This window comes from Poecilia reticulata, chromosome 18 (assembly GCF_904066995.2).
Source record: "Poecilia reticulata chromosome 18, P_reticulata-male-v2, whole genome shotgun sequence".
NCBI classification, from domain to species: domain Eukaryota; kingdom Metazoa; phylum Chordata; class Actinopteri; order Cyprinodontiformes; family Poeciliidae; genus Poecilia; species Poecilia reticulata.
This window is the reverse complement of record NC_088847.1, coordinates 11,793,434-11,807,974: the sequence shown is the minus strand read 5'-3', so window position 1 is coordinate 11,807,974 and position 14,541 is coordinate 11,793,434. Positions and strand designations below refer to the sequence as shown.

At 41.4% G+C, this 14,541-nt stretch overlaps 1 protein-coding gene across 1 annotated transcript; it reads left to right on the top strand.

Annotated features, from left to right (window-relative positions):
- Window positions 1-1,886: 1,886 nt before the first annotated feature.
- On the top strand, window positions 1,887-13,796 carry tnfsf12 (TNF superfamily member 12). Its single transcript, XM_008435495.3, has 6 exons — window positions 1,887-2,577; window positions 6,248-6,326; window positions 8,084-8,140; window positions 8,291-8,314; window positions 8,426-8,553; window positions 10,808-13,796. The coding sequence occupies exons 1-6, from the start codon at window positions 2,344-2,346 to the stop codon at window positions 11,066-11,068; spliced, it is 783 nt and encodes a 260-aa protein (XP_008433717.1). The 5' UTR covers window positions 1,887-2,343; the 3' UTR covers window positions 11,069-13,796.
- Window positions 13,797-14,541: the final 745 nt, after the last annotated feature.

The following is a 14,541-nucleotide window of genomic DNA, read 5'->3' as shown; positions in this document are numbered from 1 at the left end:
CTTCAAGGTGTAGAAATGCTAAAAACCACCCAGTATCTTCCGTTGGATAATTACTTTGTTTCTTTAGGCAAGAAAAAAAGAACACAAACACCACTAACTTCCGATAACTTTACTTTCTCTCTTGGAGGTGAAAAAAGATTAAAAATACCCACTATCTGCCTTTTAGTTACTTTCATTCATTAAAGATGAAAAATAGAATAAAAATACCCACAATCTGCCTTTTAGTTATGTTCTTTCATAAAAGATGAAAAAAAGATTAAAAATACTCACCATCTGCCTTTTAGATAGTTACTTTCTTTCATTAAAGATGAAAAAAAGATTTAAAATACCATCTTCCTTTTAGATAGTTACTTTCTTTCATTAAAGATGAAAAAAAGATTACAAATACCCACTTGTGTCTTCTTCACTAGGAGCCAGGAGAGATAAAGGAACAATTCAATGACTTCATTATAATGCTAAGGCCAGAGCATCTGCTTCAGAAGTCTCTTTCATGAGCTAATGCATCTTAATACTGCTATGCAATCATTCAGCTAATAATCACAGTAACCTTAAATTTTCCCACTACAAGCTCCACCAACTCCAGGGACGGGAGATGGTCGGACAATCTCCATGTAGTCCTTAGTTGTAGATATTAACTCATTCAACGTGCAAGGCCCATGTTGTAGATTTTTTTTCTTCCTTTTTTGCATTCCTCACTGTAGTTACTTTTGGTCGGGTCCTTCTGTCATGATATGCAGTGAAGGTGGTGAGGCAGATGCAGGTTTTAGGGAATGAAATGATGAATTTAATGATGAAAACAAACAATAATCCAGGCAGCACAGAAAGAGCAGAAGGCCAAGGCTCAAAACTGGTAGCAACTGGTAAGACAAAACTACCAGCAGACTAGACGCAACAAGACGATGACCTGACAAGGAACACAGGTGGGTTTAAATACACAGGGAGACAATCAGGAGAAACAAGGGACAGCTGGGCACAATCAAAGGGTAGACGGGACAACAAGGAGACTCAACAGAACACAGAATCCTAAATAAACACAAAAAACCCAAATCACTACAAAGCCAATCTTATCCCCTGATCTTATGTTCGTCAGCAAAGGTTTATAAATCAGCCTCTGTCCTCTTCTGCTCTACAGTGAGAGGTTTGACTGACAGTTAACAATATTCACCCCACTGTTGTCAACTCAGTGACTTTCTTGCTATATTTAGTGACATTTCAGACCAAAAAAATGTATAGCAGCTAAAATCAAAATCGGCAGGTCAGGCTTTTTAAAGATTGGTAACCAGGGATCGGCCTGAAAACTGCAATCGGTGCAGCCCTACACACATATTCATGACATTCTTTGAATAAAGCGTTACTCCAATCGCTAAAAACTGAATTTATACCCGGTAAGTCTTTCCCCCCTGACAATGTGGATTGGTACCGCTACTGGACTGATTCTGAGCCTTCAAATTCCTATAAGTTTCACATAACTTAGAAGTTGATGTAAAAAATAATGTTTGTTTTAGCCACAAAACGATCATGCACAGCAGCAAACAACAAATCCCCAACCACAGCTTAGAGCAGCTCATCGATGTAGCAGCTATGTAGCCTGACAGAAAACATTTTACTAGACAATGTCAGACATTGAGAATTATATTCATAAATTTTAAACGTATTTAAAACATTCAGGTACATTTATTTTTTTTGTTTGTTTGCGTCCCTTGTACAAGTTTGTCTTTGATGACTTTTTTCACCTGTTGACGATCTAAAACCCCTCCACAGAGTGCCTCTACAGCCGCCTGGTGGCCACAAGCGGTACTGTTGCCGACACGGTTGGCACACATAAATAAGGCAAGTCTCTTGATGAAAGTGATTTGACGGGCAGCAGAAGTTCCGGTGCGCCTCCTGTGCGTTTTTCTTTACGCGCACGCCTTTGATGGTGTCACGCAACCCCCCAGCCCCCGGAGCGGCGTGTGTGTGCGTGCTCAGTCAGTCAGTCTGTCTGTCTGTCTAATAGACTGACCCCCCAGCAAGCGGTTTAAAGAGCGCTGAGTCAACGAATCGCAAGCAGAAGGATGCAACAGTTGATGTGCGCATAAATGTGCAGAGTTTTTCTCGCGTTTGGAGACGCTCTGCTCACAGGGAGGATGGTGGCTGTGATCCATCAGGGGAAAAGGCTGCAATCTTAGGTTGCCTTTTTTTTTTTTTTTTAAAGAAAATTTTAAGAAAACTGCATATTTGTTCCTCCACAAGGCAGTGACTAAAAAAAAAAAAAGAAAAAGAGCAAGCGCTGCTTTCTCTACAAATAAATGGGACGTTTTGGACTGAGTGGACTTTCACGCTCTGCTGGAATGGAGTTAATGCATGAATTTCAGATGGTCTGCGGCGGCGAGTGAGCGATCTGCGGAGCGGAGTGCAGCAAACATGCAGCGGATTCTGCAGAAGAGGCGAGTGCGCAAGCTGCGGGTCGTCTGGGCTTCCCTGGCCCTGATGGCTCTGTCTCTGGCCGCCTGCAGCGCGCTGTTCACGGCGTGGACCTGGCGACAGACGCGGGACCTGTCCCAGTCCTTCCAGATCCTGCAGGACCGACTCGAGCAGGTTCGGTGTCTCACTTTTGAAAGTAAACCAGGCAGCGCGTGCGTGCAGGCGTTTGCGCTTTTGCAAAGCGAGGATATTAGCTCGGCTGCAACTTTGACAGGCATTTTACGGGTTGTGTAAGATCATTCTTGGCTGCGGCTTACTGGGACTTTAGCGGGGAGGGGAGTTGCACCTATATGGCTAAACGCGATTCAAACACTTTAACTCCGGCGTCGTCCTATACTCTGTTGCTGATTTGTGTCTTGATTTGATCGTGTACTGCTTCTCGGGGTTGGATTTAAAAGCGTGAGCAGCACACAAATACACCAGCGGGGTGTCACAGAGGTCAGGTTTATAGATGCATGTGCTTCCTATGCCTCACCTGAACTTAACTGTGTTCATGTTCTTTAACTACAAAAGACGATATGAGAAAATGTAAAGCAATTCACACAAAAATGGGGGGAGGACTGATGACTTGTCCAGCTGGAAGTCATCGACACCCTCACGAAGTGGAGCAAGGCAACCAAGGTCATTGCTGAAAAACAAAACAGAAGCAAAAGCTGGCAGCTGAGAGCATCTTCATGGAGAGTTTAGTGGAAGGACAAAGTGTGACAAGTGGGATAATCGCTCCATTCAGAGAGGGTTGCGAGCCAAATTCCAATGGGAGTAGATTCGCCAAATGGGGAGTAGTGTGTCCAAGAATATTATTGGAAAGTTGAGTGGAAGGAAAAAGGTGTCGTAGGACTGCAGCCTTGAGAGGATTGTCACAATCAAACCATTGACTATGAAGGGTTTGGAAGCTGTCCTTCACCCCAGACTGCGTCCAAGGTGTCTTACTTTGACTAGGAAAAAAAAGAAGACTTCTGTTGGGAGCTCTTTTCAGATTCAAGCCAATTTTCGCTTTTGATCTGGAAATCCAGATCGGAAAGTCTGGAAGGAGAGAAAGGCACAAGGTGCCTAATATAATAAACACATTTTAACTAATACTCTTATGAAGATGCACCTGCATAACACACAAATCCTAGAATGTGGTGGTGAGACGATGGCAGATGGACGGTTCCCCAGATTAGATCCAGTTTCCGTCCAGAAAGCACAGCAGAGTAAATGCAGAATCTCAGCTCACTTTCTTTTTTCTATTTTTTTCTTTTTTTTATTTCACCCCCTTCTTCCTCCCACCCCCCGCCGACTTGTTTAATCGCCCTGGTGCCAGTTACGCTCTAGTTTTATCTCAATTTACTGGAAAGCCTCAGCTATTTGGCAAATGAGCAGAGATGCCGCCGCCGCTGACTGGCTGCGTACGGAGAGCGGCTTCAGGCGCTGAACGGGCTGCGGGACGAGGCGCAGCAAGTGTAAATCATCCGCAGCCCGCGTCGAAGCTACTTGTACGCTGGGGAGGGGAGGGGGGGGTCAGCGTGAGCCGATATTTGAGGTACACTTGCAGAAACAGCAATAAATATGTTTTTTTAAAAATATATATTATTATTATTATTTCGCTTCTCTTTGTTGTGTGCAACACAATTTATTGGCGAAAACGCGAGCCAGAACCGGAGCCGATGGTAAATTCTTCTGGTTTCGAGTTCAGAGCTTTTACAAAACCGCTGGATTTCATATCAGTGGGGGGGATAAATTGACTATGTAGCATGTTTACTAAACCTGCACACACACACACACACACACACACACACACACACACACACACACACACACACACACACACACACACACACACACAGATTGGACACGTGGAGTGTTGATGCTGGAGCCCTTCCCCATGGGGCCCCATTCTGTCCGTTTGACTGTTTGCCAACTCCAGATGAGAGCCAGCGAGCGAGCGAGGGTCTGGAGAGAGAAGTGTGACTCTCTGCCTCCATTTCAACAGTAGCAGTAAATTTAAATACTCGTTTCTATTCCCCCCCCCTGCAACCCCACCCTCCCTCTCTGGAGCAGCAGCTCCTCAACGTCTCTGCTGTGGGGGCCGAGGCTCCAGTGGGGGCCTCAGTCGAGGATTTAAAAAAGTCTGCTGGCTTGGAAATCATTTTCTTCCAGACATTTGAGGAATGTAAAGGAGTGAAAACACGCGTTAGGTGTCGCAATCATTCCTCGAGGAAGTGGGCGCTCTAAAGCAAAGATGGCAAGATGAGCCGAGGCATTTCTCTGGCAGGGACGCAGCTCTTAAAGGGCCAGTTCAGGATTTTTTTTTGAACGTGAGGTTCTGTTATAAAAGTGTAAGCAGTCAGTGTTTTTTATTTTTATCTGCGCTGTCTTCTTCTTCTTCTTCTGGCACAAATCCAGATTAGTTGGAACTGGAGGATATGTTTGCAAAATTTATGTCGAAACCAATAATTATATTTGATAGAACTTAAACTAGGCTTTGAGATCATAAAAAGATGTTGAATATGAAGAGGTTTAATGCATTTTAAAATGATTAATATTGAATTTGAGGGAGATAGGAGAGATATGTGCTAAGCTATCAAAGCAACTGAATTTTGCAAGACCTAAATTTCAAATGTGAAACCAAAGCGAAATAACAGTATACTGAAACAACTCCAGCTTAAAAAGAATACATGGTTCTTTACACTGCTGAGTCAATGACACTAATAATGTAAAATAAACTAAGTGAGCTTATTGTAGAAGTTAAAAGAGCTTAAGTTTACTTACATCATCTTTGGCTATAGGGCTAACAAACATTTATGCTAATGTTTTAAATCAGTTGGTTTTCAGCACACAGGGCACCTTTGGCTATTCGTGGTTCGGTATTTGTGGATCCGTCGACCGTTTTGTGGAACGAGGTACCACGGTGTTTGTGGAGAATTTGCCTGTTTGTGATTTTTATTTTTGTTGTTGTTGAGGATATCCAAATTATTCAATTGGAAATGTAGCTTGAGGGGCTGAAATTCTTAACAACAATGCTGTTTAACACACTACTGGCTGGTGTTTTTTTGGAGTCGTTCGTTTTTCCTCGGTGCTGATTGGCTCCTCCTTCACCAGTGGTAAGAGAGCGGAGCGTGTGCTTGTTACAAGTTGCCGCCAAATATTAGCAAATATTAAAACCAGTAATATTTGCTAATTATTTGGTTGCAGCTACTATTAGTGCATTAAAAGACTAAGCATATATATATATATTGCATGACTCTATCTCCACCAAAACTCAGAAATACTTTATTACATTTGCATTTATTTATGCACAGATGCTAAATTGAGTCTTCAGGATACCAACTTCAGTTCTTATGCCTGGGATTATAGAAAATCATTTCTAGATACCAGCAGAACCCACCACTACTGTCAAAAAAAAAAAAAAAAAAGCTAGAAAAAAAATTCATGGCCGTTTAAATCAACACTATTTTATGACTTTTGTTACCGGAAAATCCCTTTGAAAGGAGGGAAACATCTGCTTCTTTTCTCAGCACGTGTTTCACGCAGGAAGATAATTGGCGGCGCACCGCCTCCCACCTCCACTTCCTGTATCGGTAATCATCAGTTTCTGTGTGAAATAACCAGGCCTTGATGTTTTTGAGACTGAAAAATCTTCAAGGCATTTAAAGTCATCTTTGGCGAGACTGGCTGTTAGTCTCCAAATCTGAATATTAATCCGGATTATAATGCCCTGAATTAAGACTTTCACAGACTAATTGGAGACTATTTAATTGTGTTATTTCTCTGTTTGTGTTTTTGTTTTGTTTTTTTCGGACAGGTCAACACGCAGAGGAAGGCAATTGTTCAGCTCATTCTGGAGAAGAGAGAGCTGCTGCTGGAGCGAGTGAAGCGAGACGGTAATACAAACCTGCCAGAGCTGCTTTGTCTCAACTACCCCCCCGCCCCCCTCAACTTATGCTTTTCAGTCGCTCCGATCGCCACAGACAGACACAACACACACATACCAGGCGAACTCACTTGTTTTTTTAGGAAGAGCATTTAACACAAACGCTGGCCAGCCTCGGCCCACATGCCACTTTGGTCAGGCCCTGCAGGCCGCATGAGCTACCGCTGCTAAAAGTTGACACAGGAAGAAGTAGGCAGCTGGATTACCCTCTCAGAAATTACAGGTCTGACCAGAGCGGTCTCGAAGCCCAGAAAGCCAGCTGGCGAGGGGTGAGAGGGGGGCGGAGGTGGAGAGAGAGGTTTCGCTGCACGCTTTTGGTTCAGTGAAATAGATTTTTTTTTTTCTCTCCCCACTCCTTCACCCTGAGCAAACGTCCAACGCAGCTACGATTTCGTTGTGAAAGTGGTGATATTTGATGAGCTTTCATTGCTGTATTTATAGCATCTGCTTGCATCACCATCATGGGACTGCTGTTTCTGTCCGAGAGTAAACTTTAGGTCTGTTTTGTTTTTTCTCTCTCTTCTTTTGGGGGGGATTCTCTATCCAAATGTGACAAAACATTACTTGAAGAACAGCATGTCCAGCTCAAATTTACCCTATGCGTGAGATGCTAAGAGGTACCGTGCAGAATTTCATGGATATCAATAAGGGGAGAAAAGAAAAAAAAAAAAAATGCCCAAACAGCTTTTTCCAGTTTATGGAAACTTGACCGCAGCCGTCCAGCTTTTTTGGAAAGACACTGCTGTAATGTTCTCTCCTTGTGACTGACAGCGCAAGTCAGGAAAGCCTGGCCACCCTGAGGGCTTTATGCTCCACTCCCCCCCTCTCACATCTCCCCCCCCGCCCCCCCTTTCGCAAAATCCTAAAATCTTTCAGGGTCGCCCACCTGAGAGTTAATTTAGCAATGGGTTGTAGTATTTCTGAATAATAGCAGCAGTCAGGTGGGCTGGCTGCTCCCTCCTGAAACATAAACTACGTCTTCCAAACACTGCTCAGGTTGTATCAGTGTTTGAAATCCCCTCAGGCTAAAATAAACCTTCGGTGAGCAGCGAGAGGGAACGTTTTCTTCGGCTGTGTTGTTACTTTATTTGTCATATTTGTCTGGAAAGGCGGCCGTAGCTGTTGCTAAACTCTGTTCTTAATCTACCGTTTTGGGTCACGGAGGAGCCAAAGACCTTCTCGACTCTCTTTTTCCAGTTCTTCATTTTTCTCATTTAGCCTTCGAGCCCCTTAGCTGCGCCTCCGAATGCCTGTCTTTAATGCTTTCTTATTCACTTTTCCACTGTCCATCTTGTTTTTATTGCCTCCCCCCTTCACTCTCCCTGCAGACACACAAACCCCACCGTCCTCCATCCTTTCTCTCTGGTCTCTATCTTCGAGATGACTGCGACCAGCTGGCACTAAAATTAGCCCACAGCGGGCCTAAAAGGAAAATAAAAGAGACACGCACTTTTCTGACTTACAATAACAGTTTGAGGAAATATATTGAAAGACGTGAAAGGGAACCCTTAAGCCCATCTGCTAACCGCGTTAAAAAACCGGCCGGGCCGCATATAAACGGCACCAAATTAACCCACCGTGTTATTAGCGCGATACAGATGGTAGTGATTGTTTTATCAAAAAAAAAAAAAAGAAAGAAAGAAAAAACGTCAGCCGAAGTAATTTTCTGATTTCAAACTCACATTCTGCCTGTCTTTGTGTCTGAAGGGGGCTCGGTGAGAGGGAAAACCGGGAATGGAAGGAAAGCGGCGTCTCATTTTGAGAGTAAGTGGCTTGGCAGATCCCCTCTTACGGTCTCGTGTAGCATCTGCTGAAGTGGTTTTGAATCAAATACCCCTATACGGTTGCACTCGTAAAATCTTAATTGACTTTCCCCTTTTTCTGTCTCCATCATTGTCTCCCACTTTCCACCAGTAACCAAACTCTCCTCTCAGCAAGGTACGAGTCATTGAGATGTTTTATTATTATTATTATTTTAAAAAAAAAAAAAAAAGTTTGTTAACACTTTGCAAGCTGGCAAGAAAGAGCATTGATTTGTGTTGCTTTCAGTCGGAGAAAGGGGCGTGATAAAAGGCTGGGAGGAGAGGTCGCTCAATATGACTAAAGCGGTGAGGTACAACAGGGAGGAAGGTACCTTCACGGTGCAGAGAGCAGGAGTCTACTTCCTGTACTGTCAGGTGAGCTTCACAAAGTCTGTAACCTGTAAATATCTGCTTCATTTAAAACAGCACCACTACCTTTTAACGCGTTAATGTCTTAGCATTCTTTAGGTCACTACAAAGCTTGGAAAAAAGAGTAAATATTTGTAATAATTGAGCAGAGAAACATATTTTGGAGCCCTTCTGTCTGAGTAAAGCTCAACTGCTCACTTGTGGCCAATTTATGGTTATTAGCATTATTTTTTTGTCCAGTTTGAACAATAAACTCGTTTGGAAAGGCTGTGAACTGGACACTAAAAAACATGTAATTGCTTCTATTGTACACTCAAAGAAACAATAACGTAGCGTGTTTTGGCGAATTATGGTTGGCGGAAAGGAAAAGCATACAAGAGCTCAAACTCTGGTTAAAATGCAGCTTAATTGTTTAGCTTTTTTTCCCGTTTGTTCTTTGTTTTGGACCAGATTTGCAGCCGAGTATCAGTAGGTTTCCGAGCATTTCTTTGAATCTGTTGATCGTTAAAGTTGGTACAAGACGTCCCCAAGGCAGGTACGGACTTATGCAGGGTTGGTACAAAATGTTCAGCGGCAGACAACTACTGTCTTCATCCCCAAAAAAAGGCACAGAAAGACCTAACATTCAGTCGTGTGAAACGGCATATGGATAGTCGTGTGATGCCCCCTCTTGTCAGGATATAAAATACCTAAAGTTTGTGAATTCACAATACAACTGAACTTTACCATATTAGGGTAAAGCTAAGAATTGCAAACCATTTGGCTGAACCTTCAAAGTAGAACTGCACTATGTTGCAAATTAAAAATATCAAATTATAGCAATTCCAAAAGACTACCTGGACTCTGTTTCATGGATTAATGCATGTTGATAGAAAAATTACCAGTTGGATTGGCTTTAAATGCCCTTACAGGCTGCACCTGGTCTATGTATGTAGTGGCTCAGATGCTAAAGTTAGCTGACTGTGCTATAATAAGGAAAAGAGAAGAGTTATGGAAATGTGGCTTCATTGTAATCAAAATCGGCTCCGAAGCCCAATAAAGTGAACAAATCCAACTAATCAGCTAATTTTCCAACTAATCCAACTAATTTTATTTTGTCTGTATTTCCTTTTAACTCATGTAAAGCACTTTGAATTGCCTTGTTGCTGAAAATGTGCTATATAAATAAAATTACCTTACCTTCAAGTTGCATCAAATCTCAGTTAAAAAAAAACAGCTCAGTCCAAGAACAGACGCTAGATGTACCAGGTAGCAAATAATTACTGACCACAAATATAAATTAACTTTTTTTTTTTGTTGAGAATTGAGAATCATGCGGCTACTGAGAGCTATGGTGATTCACAATTGTTTAGTTTTTAAATAATGTAAACTGTAAAAGAAATGCAGATTGAATTCCTGTAGCATGCTAACGTTGCTAACAGCACATTCTTGTAAAAGACAAGAGGCCCCCATAAACAAACATGAAAGCGTATTCATTCCCTAAGCTCCTTCTTGATTTTCTCATTAAATATTTTTAAGCTTCAACCAAGTGGAACAAAAATGAAGAGCAGCTGTTAGCATGCTAATAGCTGGGTTAGAAGGATTTTGGCTGCCTTTCAGAAAGATTAGAAACGGCAAAACAGAGATAAAAAGCAACGTGCTCATAATATGGTTATATTTAACCACTAGAATTGTTCAAACTTTTGTGTCCATTTCCTTTGGCTTCTTTTGATGCGAGAGAAAGGAAATACGGATTGAATCCCTGCCAATATCAGGCTCCTGACAGAATGCACAGCTACAAATCAGCATCAGATTTCTGTTTTGACGGTGTCCTTCAGCGTTTATAGGGTACAGCAATGCGGGACCGGTCAAAGATAAGGGTCCAGATCTCGTCAACATTAAGCTATTGTTGATATTTAAAGTCTTTAAATTTAATAGACGTTCACGCTGGAATAAAACGTCTTTAATCACTCTTAATTAAGCTGTCAGGTGTTTTGACAGGTTATGAACGTTCCCGCCAAGCGGACAATTATCAATAATTATCAACACTAAATGAATTCTCAAAAAGGTTAGTTTGAACAACCCCTCATGTGTCAGGAGTTCAGGTTAATGTGCTTCATTCTGTTTAAAGTTATGACTTAAACATTTACAGAAATCTCAATAAAAAAGTTATTCATAATTTGTGTGATTAATATTCCTGATTATTCGTAGAACTATCTCTTTGCATTTCCGCAGAGCTGCTCTTTTGTTAACATACCCGTCGTCTTCCCGCCCCCCTCAGGTGCTGTTCAACGAGCAGCAGTCTCAGTATGTGAAGCTGGACGTGGTGACCAACGGGTCCCGGCCCCAGAAGCTGCAGTGCATGGAGGGCTACGGGACCACGCCCTCCGCGGGGCCGCACTCCTTCCACTTTGTGAAGCCCTGCCAGGTGTCCGGCCTCCTGCGGCTGGAGAAGGGCACAGAACTCCAGGCCAAGACGGGCCCGTCCTTCAGCCTCCACCCGGTGGCCAATCACGTTTTCAGCATCTTCAAAGTCAACTGAGGATCGGCGCTCGTCTGAGTTCGGTCGCAAACTATCCTCGCGTCACACAAATCCAGCAGGATTACTGCAGAATGTAACTGTTTGCATTGAAAATGGATAATATAATTTTTTTTTTCTTCTACAAGGCCAAACAAAAGGCTACAGCTATTTCCCACATGTGCTCATATGAGAGACAAAGCTGACATTTGTGGAAGCTGTAGAGGATTTATTTTTTTTTCCTTCTCTGGACTGCAGCCTGTTTTGGAATTCAGTTTTGGATTAAAACCAAGACCTACAGTGAACAAAAAAAAAAACCTTGATGAACTTCTGCCGAGAGAACAGATGTGACGGAGGCCGGTCTGTGGATTAAAGAGTTTCACAGAATAAAAAAAATTCCTCGGAGGTCCATCTTAGCCCCCGTATAACGCAATAAAGTTATTGCCTGAACTCTCAGCAAGCCCACATTTAAGATGTGCACCTTCCACAGACGAGAGCACATCTGCGAGAGTCTGACTCTATAAAACGCTTTCTCCAGTTGGCATTGACTGTTTAAATAATGCTGCCTTTGTGTGATTGTTTTCGTGTGTGAACTAACTCTGATGAATCAAAAACTTTGTGCTGATTTTATGATCTCGTTGTTGCGAGGCGTCTGTGTGAAGTTGCTCTCTTTTTTTTTTTTCAAATATTTTGTATATAAGTCGGGTGTTATTTTACAGAATGTGCCTGAAGTTCTGAGTTGGCAGAGAAAAATGGGGAACATTTTAAGAATAACACGGATGTGAATTTCTTTTTTGTTTTGTTTTTTCTTCTAAGGAGAAATGATTGTATAGTTTAAAAGTCAAGGTTCAAATCATTGCAAGCAAAGCATACCGCTGTATATTCTGCTTTATCTGCTTTTTTTTTTCTTCCAGGGTGTTCCTCCTCTGTTTGATGATGCAATGGCTATTACTCATACACTTTTTGTAACTTTTTTTTTAAGCCAAAGCGGCGCTAAAAAAGACTGATTCAAGTGATGCAACTATGCAAGAGTCAAAATGTGTTCTGGCATTGAATTTCAGCACAAGTAGCTGTGAGGAATCTGTGGACGTTTCCATGCAGATTCTCAAGTGTAGCCATCCGAAATGTCAGGATTTCTCGCAAAACAATAACAGACACGACTATTTTGTTGACATTTCAGCTTTGCATATTATAAATTTTTTTTATTATAAAATAAACACAATGAAGGGCTCACACAAGCGTAGATCACTACAGTAGTTGAACACTATTGCATTTTTTTTATTAGCTTAAGAGTAACACTTAATTATCTTAATATCTGTATTTAAACGTTAAGACTTCACTGACTATCTTATTGATCGAAGCTCATTTATGTCACAGACTCCTACCATAAACTTTCTTTTCATTGGCCGATATGCAGCAGCCTGACGTCGGTCAGAGTCCACGAGGTTTATAAAGAACTAACAGCTCATGTTCATTTTCTAGCTTGCTAACTCATCACAGATTAGCTCTAAATGAATCGAGCTTTTTGTCATGGGGTCGGTGGTGGTTTTTGGTATTTTCAATACGGTTTTCTGCCCAGGGCGGCACAGCACAAGGGATATAGTTGCGTACTGGTGCTTGTTAGCATGTTCAGTCAATGGAAATGGATCCTTGAGGCCTTTTCGGACCACTGGTGACCCGTTTCCAAGGAACATCACTAGAACATGGCGGGATTTATCGAGAAACTCTTATGCAACCTGATGAACCAATCACATTAGACTCCTAATCAGTCCCGTCTGTCTGGCCCGAACGGGACTACAGCTCTTAGGGTTCCAGAGAATGGGCTGAACTGGGCCATAAGGGCTAATCCAAGAACCGCCACTGACTTGGAAAGTTAAAAAAAAAAAAAGAAAAAAAGACTGGATGTTTTCTTTGCAGATTGTGTTTGTGCAACTTAAGTTATGAACAGCTGTAATAGAGTTGGTGTTTATGTCAGACTAAACAAAAATAACTAAAATTCTGCTTTTGTGGGTTTGTAAAAAATAAAAGAAAAAAAAGATAGCTTTGGCAAAAATGACAAAACTGAACCTTGAATGTGAGGTTTTATTTTTTTTTTACCACTGAGCAAAGATAATTCAAATATCTTCCTGCCTTAACCAGATTGCTTTTCTGTTACTTTTAAAAATATATATTTTAGTAAATGGAACTTCCTCCTGCGTCTCCTCAGCTGCGGCTTTGTGTAATATTCCCTGTTATATTTCAGGGTGTATTTCTAGCGTTGGGATTCAGCACTCCCTCTCTTGTTTATAAGGAGTTTTTGTGGCCGGACCGCATTGGTTTCTCCTCAGCACTTTACGGCAGCGATTGTTGTGTTCCTAATTGGACTCAAACGTTGATGTTTTCAAATGGAAATCTTTTTTAAATTTAGACAATAAATCCCTTGTACTTCCTCTTTCCTTTTTTTTTTTGTCGTCTGTGTAACCCCCACCTCCGCGCACACCCTCGCTACATCCATGTGGACATCATATTTCCCTGTCAGCATTCATCATAACACACGCGCACACAGCGATGGTGATCTAAATTTTCACTTCCTACATCTGAATCTGAACCGCGTAGTTGAGGAAAAACATGCCTTGTCCCTCCCTATCATCACCACACGCAGCTTTAACACACATCCCTGCCTAGAATAATTTTTTACTTTTTTCCCCTTCTTTTTCATTTAACAGCCCTGAATGTCTTGTGAACAGATTTGTAAAATAAATGATGGATGCATGCCCTGTCTGAGCTCATTCCTTGTGAATGTTGAAGAAACATTCCTTACTGTTCTTTTCTTCACCTGAAAATTAAAAAAGAAAAAAAAAAAGAAAAAGAAAATCAAGGTCAGATTTTTGGCAGATGGATTTCGTTTGAAAGAATTCAACTTAGAAAGACTAGAAGGAAATTTTTGTTCGTGAAGATTTAAGACACTTAAAAAATTTAGCAATCAAGGCCATGATGAAGTATTTTAAAACTTATATGACATTTAACTTCCTTAGAAAAGGCGGCATTGTTGCATAACCCATGAAACGTTGCTGACGTTCAATTTCTGCACACAATCTTATTTGGTTGGAGTCCGTCTACGTCACACAATTTTACTATGCAAAATTTACCCACTCTGTCCGAAATTCTGCAAACTTTCTCTCAATTAGTGGTGATTTAGATATATTTGTTTGGAGTATTTTAACAATAATATTAAAGTATTGTGAAACAAAACAACGTAAAACCACTTTGAGCTGAGAAACTGTAAAACTACAAAAGTTATTAAAATAGCTTTAAAATCAGAAAATTGTGAAGTTTTTTCACATTGTTGCTTGTTAGTAACTGACAATGTGTGTCAATAAAAACTAGTAAACTGAAAAGCAGAGAAAATGGTGTAAAGTTTGATGAACTGAACTATAATTTTTATTTTCAGATGGCTGAAACTGGCAATTAAAGTAGCTACACTAACTAGCCGTTAGCTTGATTCTCAGTTGAAAACA